The sequence below is a fragment of the Anas platyrhynchos genome, chromosome 3 (genome assembly GCF_047663525.1).
Source record: "Anas platyrhynchos isolate ZD024472 breed Pekin duck chromosome 3, IASCAAS_PekinDuck_T2T, whole genome shotgun sequence".
NCBI lineage: Eukaryota > Metazoa > Chordata > Aves > Anseriformes > Anatidae > Anas > Anas platyrhynchos.
Genome location: NC_092589.1, coordinates 73,206,407 through 73,219,603, shown reverse-complemented (window position 1 = coordinate 73,219,603; position 13,197 = coordinate 73,206,407). Strand labels below are relative to the sequence as shown.

Sequence of the window (13,197 nt, the reverse complement as noted above, 5' to 3'; positions counted from 1 at the left end):
TGTGTTCAGATAGAATTTCATGCATTTTAATGTGAGGGTGGTCAAACACTACTGTAGTTGCCAAGATAGGTTGTGAAATCTGTGGTGATACTCAGAACCCATCTGGACGATGTCCTGGGTAACCTGCGCTAACTGACCTTGCTTGGGGCAGGGTGTGGGCTAGAGGATCCCAAGAGATCCCTTCCAACCTCAATTGTTCTGTGATTCTGTCATTACAGGAGAGAGACTACTGAATGAGGTAGGGTGCTCTGGTAGTCTGGTATAGCAGTTCCTATGTTTTCAGGTCACTTTGTTATCCTCTAGTAATGTACAACCCATCCTAGCTTCTTAGGAAGCTACGACCTCATGTTATGGTCTCTTTCCTTCTTGTTATGGTCTTTTTCTGTGGGTGTACAAAGAAAGTACATGCTGAAGAAGCAGGGAACTCGACTGCCATGGACACTAATGCTTGTAATGCTGACTTCTTCAGTAACCATGCACTTCAAATGACTCTCTTGCAACTTTTGAAAGATAGGACTCTTAAAGTCTGGAACTGAAGATTAGCTGGTGAAGCCTCTTCTATTCACCCCAAGACTAATTTTTAATTCTGCAAAACTCTAAAAATCTGAGGTTCACTCTGCTTGTATTATCTTTTTTTGGGGGGTCAAAGTTAGGTATGATTTAGATTGTTTGAAAAACAAGACACCAAAATCATTTTTCCTTCAGGATTTCTAATGCGGTGCTAATGCAGAAATATTTGTAGCAATCCTTTTACTTTCTTCACAGTAATTTTTAGATTATGAAGACTTCCATTTCTGATAGCAAACTATCTGAAAAGAAAACTCTCCTCTGGGTCTGCAGTCTGCACAAGCGTTGTGGTTCAACCCTGTCAGGCGCCTTGGCCCCAGGCGGCCATTCACTCACTCTCCCCCAGGTGGGATGGAGGTGAGAAATGGAGAGGTAGAAGTACCAGACCTCATGGGTTGAGACCAAGATGGTTCACTGCACACAAGCCCAGCAGAACAAGGAATCCACTCGCTGCTTCCCATTGGCAGTCAGGGGCTCAGCCACCTCCAGGAGGGCAAGGCTCACCCCGTGGCACGGCTCCTTGGGAAAACAAACGCCATCACCCCAACGTCCCCCCTGCCTCCTCCTTTCCCCCAGCTGCTATCGCTGAGCACAGCACCACACGCTGTGGGACATCCCTTTGGGCAGCCTGGGCCAGCTGTCCTGGCCGTGTCCCCTCCCAGCTCCCGGGGCACCCCCAGCCTCCTCGCTGGCCGGGCAGCACCAGGAACAAGAAAGGCCTCGGCTCTGTGCAAGCACTGCTCTGCAGCAACTGGAACATCCTCCTGTTATCACCCCTATTTTCATCACAAATCCAAAGCACGAAATCATATGAGCATCTACAAAGAAAATTAACTGTCCCAGCCCAAACCATGGCACCTGGTATATCTCTTTGTAAAATATATCTTTGATCAGTCTGTGCTGATTTTCTTTGATTTGAGAGTGAAGGGGAGGAGAAGATTATCCCAACATGATTTGATGCTGTGAAGAGTAATGTATCTCTTTTCTTTCCTCCAGTAGTTTTATTGTGCTTTCTCTGTCTTTGTTTCTTGATGTGGGTCTCTTTGAACTCCAGCCCTTGCCTTTACCTTGTTAAAAGATGATAGATGAGATGTGTTAAACCAAATGCCTGGTCCACTTGTTTGCCTTACAGAATACTCTGTGGTCCTCCAAAGCTTATGGGACTTGAAATCTTTTCCTCTTTTCCTGACCTTAGGCTCCCTGGCAAGCAAAAACCACAGTCCCCGACGATAAATAAAAATAATTACTGCAAGCCCTGGGACTTTAGGCATATGGAAATCCCTCTAATATTGACATCTGCTTGTTTCCTACTTATGTTTTTTCTTAGGCAATGTAACTTGTGGGAAGTATGGTGGCAGCAAAATCCCTGTCTGGGCACATGCCTCTGTGGATCGATTCGCTGTGTTGCTTGACCTTTGGACCTGTGAAGCTGCTCTCTTGGAAAAAAAATGCCAGGTACAGAAGTTTTGCTTGGTTTGAAAACAGTGACTTGCAATCTTCAGGCTGTTTAAGGTTGCCTTTCAGCAGCATTTCCCTTTGCAAATGCACATGGGTGCTAGGGCTGGTGACCATAGGTGGTGGTACAGGTTCCAGATGCATCGGGATCTTGCTGTTAGCTGAGCTGAGGCCAGAAGGTTGGAGCTACTGTAAGTTGTGTCCAAAGGATGCCATTTAGTGGCTTTTGCAACACTGAGGCAGAACTGATCTTGTCAGGCAGCTGCTGTGGTTTGGGCTGGGAGCACTTCTGCAAGGCCCTAGTGATACCACCCATCAGTGTAAGGGATGATTGGGATGGACGAGGCCATCTCCAGAGCCAAACTGCAGAATGTTCTGGGAGAACCAGGTTGAGCTCTGCAGAGCCTGGGCCACCAGGGAGTCTGAGATGCCATTTTTTTTCTGTGGTCCTGGCTGTCCCTGCTGCCTGGGACTGGTGCAGAGAATTTCTTATGGTTGTCATTAGAACTGTAATCATCGTACCTTTGTGAAGCCCAGGTGGAAGAGACTCAGTTTGCAGTTGGCTAGGATCATCATTTGGGTTACCCTTTGTCAGAGGGAACCAGAGAGGTATTTTGCTTGTTACACCATAAAAAATAATCCTTTGTATATATGGTTGTAAATATCATAAATTTGTTTCTTCTTTGTTAGTTAATCCACTTGAGCACAAAATGACATGACTTTGTATGGTATAACATATTTAAAACAAACAAACAAACAGTAGATATGCATATTAAGTGGTTTGTAGCTTTGCCATTCGCTAGGGGTGCTGCATATTCTGCTTGCTTTCCCCTTCCACTCCCCAAGTCTAGTCACACATCTATATTTTGCCATGGGACGTCAGTGCATGTAGTGTTTCTGCCCAAAGATTACAGTCTTGAGATGAAGATTTGACAAGTTCAGAGTGACAGCCCCAGAGAAGCTTGGAAATACATTTCTATGTATGGGACTCACCAGACCCCAGGACAATGCAGTGAGTGTCAGGAAGTGTGAAAGAGCAGATAGCCCACTTCAGAAGCAGGGAGAAATGGCACTACTTAAGGTCACCTTCACACTCTTGAAATGTTTTATTCTCAGCCCTGGAGTAGCACAGGGCAGTTCTCAAAATAGGAATGCCGGGGGGTGTTAGGGAATCTCCTGTGTACCATTGAAGTAGCTTTAAATAGAAAACCTTTTAAACTAAAATGGTTGTATATAGTGTAGGAACTCTGTGAAAGTGGAAAAGGGACCTTAGTAGAGGGGCTTTATGTGGCAACTATATACAATGCTATCTAATTGCGTACTTCACTAAGCTTCTGCTCTCATCCCAATAGACCTCACTTTCCATTGCTGTATGAAGTTACCTCAACAAATCTACCTGTTATTTTTATCACAGGCCTTCTGTATAAAGAATTTTTTTTTCTTCAGAAAAAGAAAGCAAACAAACAAAACCCAAACAAACCAAACACAAAACATCCCAGTAGTGAAGAATGAAACTCCTACACCAACAATGCACTAATACTCTTTCAACAACATCAAAGAGCATATTCTGAAACTACTCTCACAGTCCAACTCTCTAGGCAGCGTTAGATGTACAGATGTGTTGTTCCTGGAGGTCTTTTGCTTTTAGCTCAAATGAAATAGAAATGCGTCTCCCTAGCTTTGTTCCCAGCTGGGACAGAATTCTTTCTGAGAGAGGAAACAATAGCCCTTTGTTCAGCAGCTGAGACAGCTTGCCTTTGCCAATATAAAACTTGTCTGTGGCCTATTGCTCAAGCTCTGTATTAGCTTCGTGCAGAGCAGTTCAGGTCAGACAGGTCTAAACCAGAGAACTTGACTGTTTCCATTGAAATCTTTATTCTTAGCTACTGAGTTACCTCTGAGATGTTTTGCATCTTCCTCTTCCACAGTCTTCTGGTCTCAGCATGGAAAGTAGCATGAGTGAGTTTCTACTTCTGTGTCAATGCAAAACAGCCCACTGTAGATCTTTTTATATTGATACATGCAATTTGCCCAGAAGCAACAGCAGCACAAGTTCATATTTTTAATCTCATAATTGCCACCAGCCAAGAAGTTGCCATATTTCTTTTTCTGTCCTAGGCTATAGGAATTTGTAATTATTATTATTTTATTTAAATTAAACTTTATAGCTGCTCTTGGTAGAGGAGCCTGAAGAGGGCATGTGTCTTTGTACATCTTTAATCACATCTAAAATTAATTTGGAGTTTCTCCAGAAACTGACAAGTAACTGTGACAGTCATTGCCACGTGAGATAACCGAGTCTTACGTGAAATCTGCTAGTTTCAGGTCAGGGGAAAATGGAGTTTTTCAAAGACATGAAACCAGTATGTATGCTTGACAAAAAAAAAAAAAAAAGTGGATAAGATCTGGAAAGAAGTAGGTGTTTTTTGAGTAGTATGTACGTTGCCGTGCTATTTTTCAAGGGGAAAAATATGTATAATAAAAATCTTCATGCTTCACTATGCTTCAGCATGTTAACTGCGCAAGCTGTGGAAGAAATTTCTCCTTTGGGCAGGTGATTCTATTTTCTGTTCCTGATCCTTCTGACAAAGCACCCAGTAATATCCTGTGTCAAAAATAAGATGCCATGGCAGGTCACTGTTGGTTTGATACAGGTGGCAACCTCCATATTCAGAAATCCCTTGCCAAAAAAGAATGAATATTTGGGTGAATAAACAATTCTCAATGTGCTTCTGAATATCTCTTCAGCTTTTAGATGTTTACTTTGAAGCTTACCAACATGCTTTGGACCCAGAAGAAAGATTTGCTTTGGCCCAAGCAATAATTGACATCATGCACAAACATCCGCGGTTTGATCTCAAGCTTGAATATTTTGTGAACACCTACAAAGACGAATGCATCTGTTTACAACTTCATCACCAGCTGCTAAGGGACATAGTAAACCAACAAGTAGGTTGAATTTATAGTACATCCATACTGAGCAAGCAGGAGGTGAAATCCAGAATGGGAAGCTTTGATTGTAGCTTGCATTGGTTTACAGTGTTAAGTTAGGTTGGTAATAGTTTAACAATGAAGTCTATGGATGCTTTGTAAATGGAAGACCTAAAACTCAAAAGTAAAATACTGTTATTTCATCAGTATCAGAAAGAGAGTGTTGAAAAGATTGCAGAGCTTCATAAAGCACATTAAAGCCACATCTGATATTAGTTGAGACAGTTAGAAATAGGAGTTGAGAAGTGTGGAAGCTAAAAAAAAATAATAATCCATAGTTGCTCTGTAATGCAGTTGGTAGGGATCTAGTCCTGTTTAAAGTTTCTTCTCTCACCCTAATAAAGACATAAACGAAGTTTGTACTTCAAAGTGTAAAAAGCAGTATATTTCAGATGGCTGTGAATCCCTGCACTAACAATTAAAGCACATTTCAACCCTCAGATTTTTATTCTGCTTTAAAATCTGCCTTAGACTTCCTCTGTATCCTGGCACAAGATATTTCTTTTCTCTGAATGTTGATCTCATAGGCTGCAAGTTCAGCAGTTTAATTAGCTATCCTTTGTAACACAACTTTTAGTCTACAGCTAGAAGTTTTGATATTAGTACAAGAAGCTACTGTTACGCCTTTGTTGCCACAAATACTAACATATTGTTAGCAGTAAAAATGGAACATTGCCAGCATCATTGGAGCTCAAATGTTCTGAAGGAATATAAAAGATTTCAAAATAATTTTAGCAGAAATAATTCCGATGGAGTGGGTACATATATAAAAGACTCAAAATTATATATAGTAATAATCTCTCTATATATACAACACATTTATTATATAATAATAATTTAAACAGATCGTGCTTAAATAAAGAATGGTTGTTTTTCTATCTATTTGAATTTTCTTGGCTAATGTCACTTATGTTTGTTGCTGATTTTTAGATAGATGTTCAGAGGGATTATGTCAACAAGATTTGGCGGAAAGGTGAGAAAGGTGGCATCAGTGAATTTGGACTTCCTTATAATGTGATTACTAAGCAACTTATCTCTCTTAACACTAGCCAGTGAGTAACTTTACAGTTTTATTTTTATGTAGAGTAACTGTTCTAGTTTCTGTGACCGATGGCTTAAAAAAAATAATAAAAAAATAAATCTGGGATCCAGCACCCGAAAAGTACGACTATTTGAAAAAATGGCAGTTTTAAGATAAATCAGGCAGTAGAGAAATGTCTCATGTTATTTAGTCTCATGCTATTTAGTATAACTTGGATGTGCCAGAAAAGCATTCAAAGGAGAAGAGTGACTCGTCCCATACCACCTTTGCTCTGCTCTAACTTGACAGTGAATTTGATTAATTCATCTTGAAATTAATATTCCTATGGGGACAGAATATTAAACAGTAACCATGAAAGTGAGTACTTAACCTTAGCCGAGCTTTAGACTGACTGTATCGGTACTCAGATGTGGCTCTTCAGCTTTCACTACCCTTTGGCCACAGTCTGATACCCTTTGTAGCCCAGCCATCTGGTTGGATATGTATGTACTGTATTTTCACACCTGTAAGCCACATATTACTTATACTATAAATCTGCACCATGTTTCCCATCCTGCAGCTGTGCAACATCGTGGGTTATATGAAGAACTTCCTTAGCATCGAATACATACCTAGAAGCCAAGAGCCCCTTGCCTCTGGCCTGTTCTGGTTTAATTCCTCTATGTGAAGCTCCTTGCCCCTATTGCTCCCACTGCACACACTTTGATTTTGTGTTGGTTATCTGAGAGCTTATTTTCAAGTGCAGACACTTCTAACGGGTGGGCATAATGGGCATGAAAATGTGGTTAATAAAGCAGGGCTGCTAACAAAAGATAATTTTAAAAATTTCATTTTCATTAGCAATCGAGACTATTTAGATGTATTCCAATGTAATTATGTTTACTAAGGCTTTGGTTCTATTTTCAGATTTGATGATTGATTTCTGTACAGCTAAAGCCATTGCAATTTATTCTCGCAAATTAAGCAATTGCAAGGTTTCCTTATGTATGCAACTTCTAAAAGCCTTATTTGAAAGCTGTTTATTCTTTATTTTTGTTGTTTTTAAGTCCTACTTTGAAGAACATTTATTTGCTGGAGTTTCACCCTTCTCTTGGTCTGGTGTGCTTGATCCCCAAAGTTCTTGAGTATATCTACCAGGAATACTACAGCATGTGTAGACCCAAAACAGCCAGTAAAGCGATTGATTTAGAAAAACAACTACTTCAGCTAGCACTTCATGAGTGGCTGACTATGGAAAAACCACAATCTTTCTACAGCTCTCAGATTCAAGAAGATGTAAGTTCCACTTTTGCTTGTGTTAGTAATGACTGTTTACAGCCAAATGCCCAGGACTGTGATCCTGCTTAGTTCAATTACGTTTGTTGGTTATGTTTGCTGTTTAGTTTTAGTAATAATAATAAATTATAATTTATAATTTAATAATAATAATAATTAATCAATTCAGTTACTTTCCCAAGCTTGGTGAAGATCCATTCCATCTACCTTAAAAGTAAGATTTTTTTTTTCTGGAAATGAACACAAATGTTGAACTCTTGATCTCACACCAGTACAAAATGGGAACAATCAGCTTAGGGACTGGCAGAACACCACAGTTTAAATGGTTATGAGATCACAGTAAGTCTCAAAATTTTGTATGTGTTTGTCTACAGTCCTTCAACAACAACAGCAAAAAAGACTGGACATTAAAGCAAATATTGTTATAGTTGAAGCTGGTTATTACTATAATGTGCACCATTTCCTGGTGTAGGACTCTGAATTTCTTTGGTTATAATTTTGATAAATACTAATTATTTTGAATGAAATTATTGATGCTAGATGTCTTTATTGCGTTGATTTAAAAAATATATTTTTTAGCCAGCTTAATTGATGCTTGAGAGCCAGAAATGGAAAATAAATGGTTTTGTCTCTTTTCTCTACATGTTCAGAGTACAGCTGTGCTTTGGAGCATTGTTCAAGTTTCGAAAGGCTCAGTAGGTAGTGATGTGCTTTATTTTCATTGCTGCCAAGATTGGCCATCATAAACTAAAGGAAGATATGCAATTGCACCGTGTTTGTTAGGGAGGAAATATGTTCCTGTGTTCCCTGGTTTTTCTATAACGCGAGGCAAATCAGGATTTTCCACTTATTGCAGTAACGTCTCTGGACTAAGCTTTGACTATGCTTGATTTGGGTCTGAGCACTGAAAGTGGGCATGAGGAGCTGCAAACTTTCACTGTCATCCATATTGCCTGCAGTGGAGGCAGTGGTGGGTAAGAAAACTCAGAAACCATTGCAAGGCAAAAGGGCACAGCCACCTCAGATACTCCCCTCCCTGCCCTAGAGTGAATCCCAAAAATTACTTAGCCAGCATCCCTCTGATGCCAATAAAATCCACTGGCAGTGTTCCACTCTTCTTGCACAGTGCAGATGACAAATGATTCTTTGCTTTTTTAATTTTAAATAAGTCAGTGGCGGAGATCTGTACATGGATCTTAGAGCTGTCACCCTGCTGTTGCCAAGGGGAAAAGGGAAATTTCTTTCCCATTCTTTTTCCTCCAAGAGAAGCTAAGAATGAGACAAATGCATGCAAGAAGGCAATGTTTAGAAGACAGTAAGGCTGTTAAAGTCATGCATTTAAATTTTAGGAAATTTGCCTTTGCCAGTGCAGATTTAATTTGGTTTGCTTTTGCATAGATATGATGATGCAGTCTTTACATGATCACTTTTTTTTCGTATGACTCTGTATGCCATAATCAACATTTCTCACCTTCCTGGACTGCTCCATTTGTGACCCTAGACCTCATTCTTCCGTGTTTTCCAAACCCTTCACTAAAGGTTTTCCAGTTTTTATTCCCCATATGACTTCAGAGACATCCTTCAACTTTGTAATAAACAAATTACCCAGGGGTGAGGTACAGATGCTGCCAGCCTGGGAACAGGTACTTTTAAAAGAGAGGCCTTATAAAAAGAAAAGTGAATTCTGGAACTACACAACCAAATGATCCATAGGAAGCTGGGAGATGTTTCTCTTACCTCAAGCCAGGATCTTATATATAAGATTATATTATTCATTTCCTTGAGATAAATGTCCAATATGTCTTATATTATTTCCTTGAGATAAATGTCCAATTCACAAGCACACCATATGATAGACATGGTCTATTCTAGTGCTTCACCAGCATCACCATTAGCAAGTTCTCCTTAATGTCTAGCACAGATTTGCCTTGCTGTGATCTAAGCTTATTTGCGATTCTCTTGTCCTCTTTGTAACTAGGGATCCTGCTATTCTCTTTGTAGCAATTCTGTGGAGAAGCACGTGAAGATAGGCTGTTGTGTCACACCCTTTCATAGTCACAGAATTACAAAAGCACTTTGTAAAGTGCTGGGAAAGAGGGACAAAATAAAGTTGCACAACTTCTGACTCTTAACTTTGGGGTGTTGCCTTTTCAATTTTTTTCAATGTAGCTGTGAAGGTTTTAGCAAATAGCAGGTGTTGAAATCTAGACTTGGTTACTAATAACAGCGTGCTTGGGTTCAGACTTCCTCATGTTCTGTGATTCACTCATCACAAGCAGCAAAGCATGAAGCCATTCAGTTATAATAGCAGCCACGTCTGCCTGTGACATGAGCAGCGTGGCACAATTGTACAAGCTGTGGCAGATAGAGATGAAGAGCATTTTTCCTCTACACATAGAGCCAGGAGCTGTTCCATTAGCTTCTGTCCGACTCCATGTTACCTAGCTGCAGCTATTTAGCATTTTCCTTTCCTGGGATTTCTGCTCTTCTGGGGGCTTCCACCATCCCAACAGAAGAGGGGTCCAGCTCTGCTGAGTTAGTTGACCTTAATGAGTTTACTGTCCCTTTTTTGGGAGCATCATACCTGCAGTGGCACGTGTTGGGATCTGCACAGTCTTTATAGTAGGAATAGCCTCAGCTAGTAATGTGAATCAAGTTACAGAGCCCCTTCTCTAGAAGGATAAATACATCCGAAAGCCTTCAGAATTCTGATAAAAATAATAGCAATAATTAAAGGCAAATATCTTGTGTTCCAGGAAATTGACTTTATTAAGTCCTTTGTGTAAACTCAGGATTATAGATTCAGTGTCTCTAACTTGGAAGCAAGTGGAAAAAGCTCCAGTATATTTTTAGGGGTCAGGAAAGGTCAGGGTGGACCCAGTCCTGACCTTGCATGTGTTGCAAGTCAGAAGCAACTTCAGTCATTAAGAAAAACAAAAAGGAGATCAGTTCTCTAAAGTATTTAAGAACCTTTGTCATCTACACGTAAATGATGGCTGTTTTTCCTTCTCTTGCAGTTATTTGCAGAGGTACTGATAGAGGACCCCATGCTGGTGCGAGAGATTGCTTCATCACTGTTAGAGAAGGGAGCAGATGAAGAAAGAATGGAAGGCAGAGGAAGGCAGTTCTTGATGCTGGATTCCTTCTCCACGCTCCTGGAGCTTGTCACGCTCCGCCATCGCTTGATAGAGGCGGCAACAGAGAGTGCACAGTTAGCCAGGTTAGTGGATTAGTAGTGCCCATTTCTCTATGATGACCTAAGAGAGATGTGGTTTGTAGGAAACAGTAACTTTTTAAAAATTGGACAGCTACTATAGCTGGGAAGAATCAGAGGGAGAGGGAGCATTTCCATTTTTGTTGTGGGAGATACATTTACTTGTCATATGGAAATGGGGTTACAGAGGTTTGCTATATTCAGAAGTTGAGAAACAGATCAGAGGCCATTTTTGAGGCTGCTCCTCCAAGCTTAACAGAACAGATCCTTTGCCCAGTGAAAATGGGAATCCTGTGATCCTACTGAAATTTTATCGAAAGGAAAAGAAGGAGGAATTCACTGATCAAATGAACGTGAAGATGCAGATGATTATTTTAACAGCCTTCTTACGAAAAAATATTGCAATATAACAAAAGACACACAAGGAGCACAAACATTTTTTTCACTACCAGAAAGGGAAAAGCATAAAAATTGTCCTGGATTACTGATCCTTGTGAACATAATAAAATAATCTACACAAAGGAAGTCAGTGTCCTGCATTTAGGAAATTATCACATTAGCTGGAGATGACGACAATTTGTACAGGAAGACAAAGAAGATAAGGACTGAGCTAATGGGGAGACCACAAAGGATAGTATTTAGGATTGTATAGGACTTGGGGACGCAGGTTGTTGCTGAAGTTCAACTTGCTCAACTCCATATTACCTGATGTGTTTAGGAATGAGCTCAGTAGAAAGCAGAAGAGTGTGTTATTAAAATTAGGGCATTATAGTGCTGAAGATTTAAAAAAAAAAAAGATATGGAAAATAAATGGAATATCTTACACAAACATGTGGTTCTAAGGACTGGGGTAGTAGGAATAAGATAACCTTAAGCTTTTTGTTATTAATGTTTATGTGTAATATTAGGAAAGGAAGCTCTCGTGTGAGCTTTGAGCTTATTTGGAAGCAGCGGAGGAGGAGGAAGAACTGTATGTCTGGCTTTTGGATGACTGAATTACCAACATTTTGCAACCATGGAAGGGGAGGAAGTCATGATATCTTACTGTGAATCAGGCAGTGAGTTTTGTTTCCCATAGAGATAAGGAGAATTGATGCTTTGTAAGTGATTCTGGTGAGGTCTCACCTAGATTATTAAGTATAGCTTGGAGATTTGTGTTCAGGAAAGATAAATTCAGATTCAAATGGGAGCAGAGATGATCTAATAGGATGATGAGGGGAAATAGAGAATGCATTTTACAGAAGCAAATGAAATATCTTGGCTTGTTTGTCCTAGCAAAAATGAAGGCTGAGAGAAGATATGAGTGTTCCCTATAAATACATCAGGAAGATAAGCACTGGGAATGGAGAGCAGTTATTTAAGCTAACGGCCAATTTTGGCAGCAGAACAAATGGATCTAATCACTGTGAATAAATTTAAGCTGGAAATTAAATGGAAATTTCTAAGAATCGGACAACAAAGTTCTGTAACAAAAAGAGTGGAGGGTAGAAAACTAACACAGTTTTAAATGTGGCTTAATTCTTTCATGAAAAGGATTTGGGGGATGTGATTGCTTGCAATAGCAAAGTTGTGTGTATTAGGTAGATGACACTCCAGTTATATTTTCCCCTTGTCTCAACTCTTTTTCAAGCTTTCTTCTGGAAAATTTACGTTCCATATCAAAAAGTCAGAACTGTTTGTTTTCAGCAGCAGAAAACCTAGACATATCTTTAAGATATGTGAACCATGACAATGCAAACTTAGTTTGATGGAAAACCTAATTTTCTGTCACAACTCTTCTCCATTAAAATAAAACATTCTTGAACAGCTGTAATTTGCTATCTGGAACTTTCTTAGGCAAACTAACAAACAAGTTCATTTACTTCAACCCAAGTAAGTCCATGAAGCAAGAAGATGTCTTTTCTTGGTGATTTGTGTTTCTTGTTTGAATTATCAGATTTCTAATAAAATACAGATTCTAATTAAATTTACTCCTCTGGTTGAGTTATCTTTGTATTCCAATACTCATGCATGCATACACATTTTTTCTGGTAATTAATATGGGGTAAGTTTAGACTGCAACTTTCCATTTAGTTGAAAAATCAGTATCAATTCACCTTTTTTCATGAAACCAGTAGGAACTTAGTATTTTGAAAGCCCTATCTTCATGTCATTTTTCATTGATATTTGTCAACTGATGCAAAAGTTATCCAGAGGAGACAGATGAGCTGACTGGGTGGTTACATGGCTGCCTTTGTTTTGGGGTCAGGTCTAAGAGAACATACTCACTGGAGATGACATACCTAGAAATCCCTGAAAAGCAGCAGTAAATTGTCATTTTTTTTCTGGTAAAGGACGTTAATTCAGTGACAAAAAGTAACACTTCGTGATAAGGCCATTAAAGCAAAATGTTATCTTCATTGAATAGATGGTTATGTCAGTCCGAATGCCAGTGTAAACATACATGGTTTATTCAGGGTGACGTTTTGAGGGGCTATTTTTACATCCTCACCTGATATGATGAAGTTTACTGTTCATTATAGTATGAACTGTTAGACACTCAGATTCAGACTGAAACATCAGAAAGGCTAGTATTTTTTTTCCTCTTGCTATGCAGAGTAACATGAAATAAGTGCACCTACATTTATGGATTCCTCTGGAGAATTCCATTACC

The 13,197-nt window shown here is 39.5% G+C and overlaps 1 protein-coding gene across 3 annotated transcripts in view; it reads left to right on the top strand.

The window, feature by feature from the left end:
* The window catches only part of CCDC162P (coiled-coil domain containing 162), an 89,056-nt gene that overhangs the window by 26,066 nt on the left and 49,793 nt on the right, over window positions 1-13,197 (top strand). For all 3 annotated transcript variants that reach the window (XM_038175810.2, XM_072036112.1, XM_072036114.1), the window contains exons 16-20: window positions 1,895-2,022; window positions 4,771-4,971; window positions 5,944-6,065; window positions 7,102-7,330; window positions 10,348-10,550. In XM_038175810.2, coding sequence (XP_038031738.2) covers window positions 1,895-2,022; window positions 4,771-4,971; window positions 5,944-6,065; window positions 7,102-7,330; window positions 10,348-10,550 — 883 coding nt within the window. The remainder of the gene's footprint in view (window positions 1-1,894; window positions 2,023-4,770; window positions 4,972-5,943; window positions 6,066-7,101; window positions 7,331-10,347; window positions 10,551-13,197) is intronic.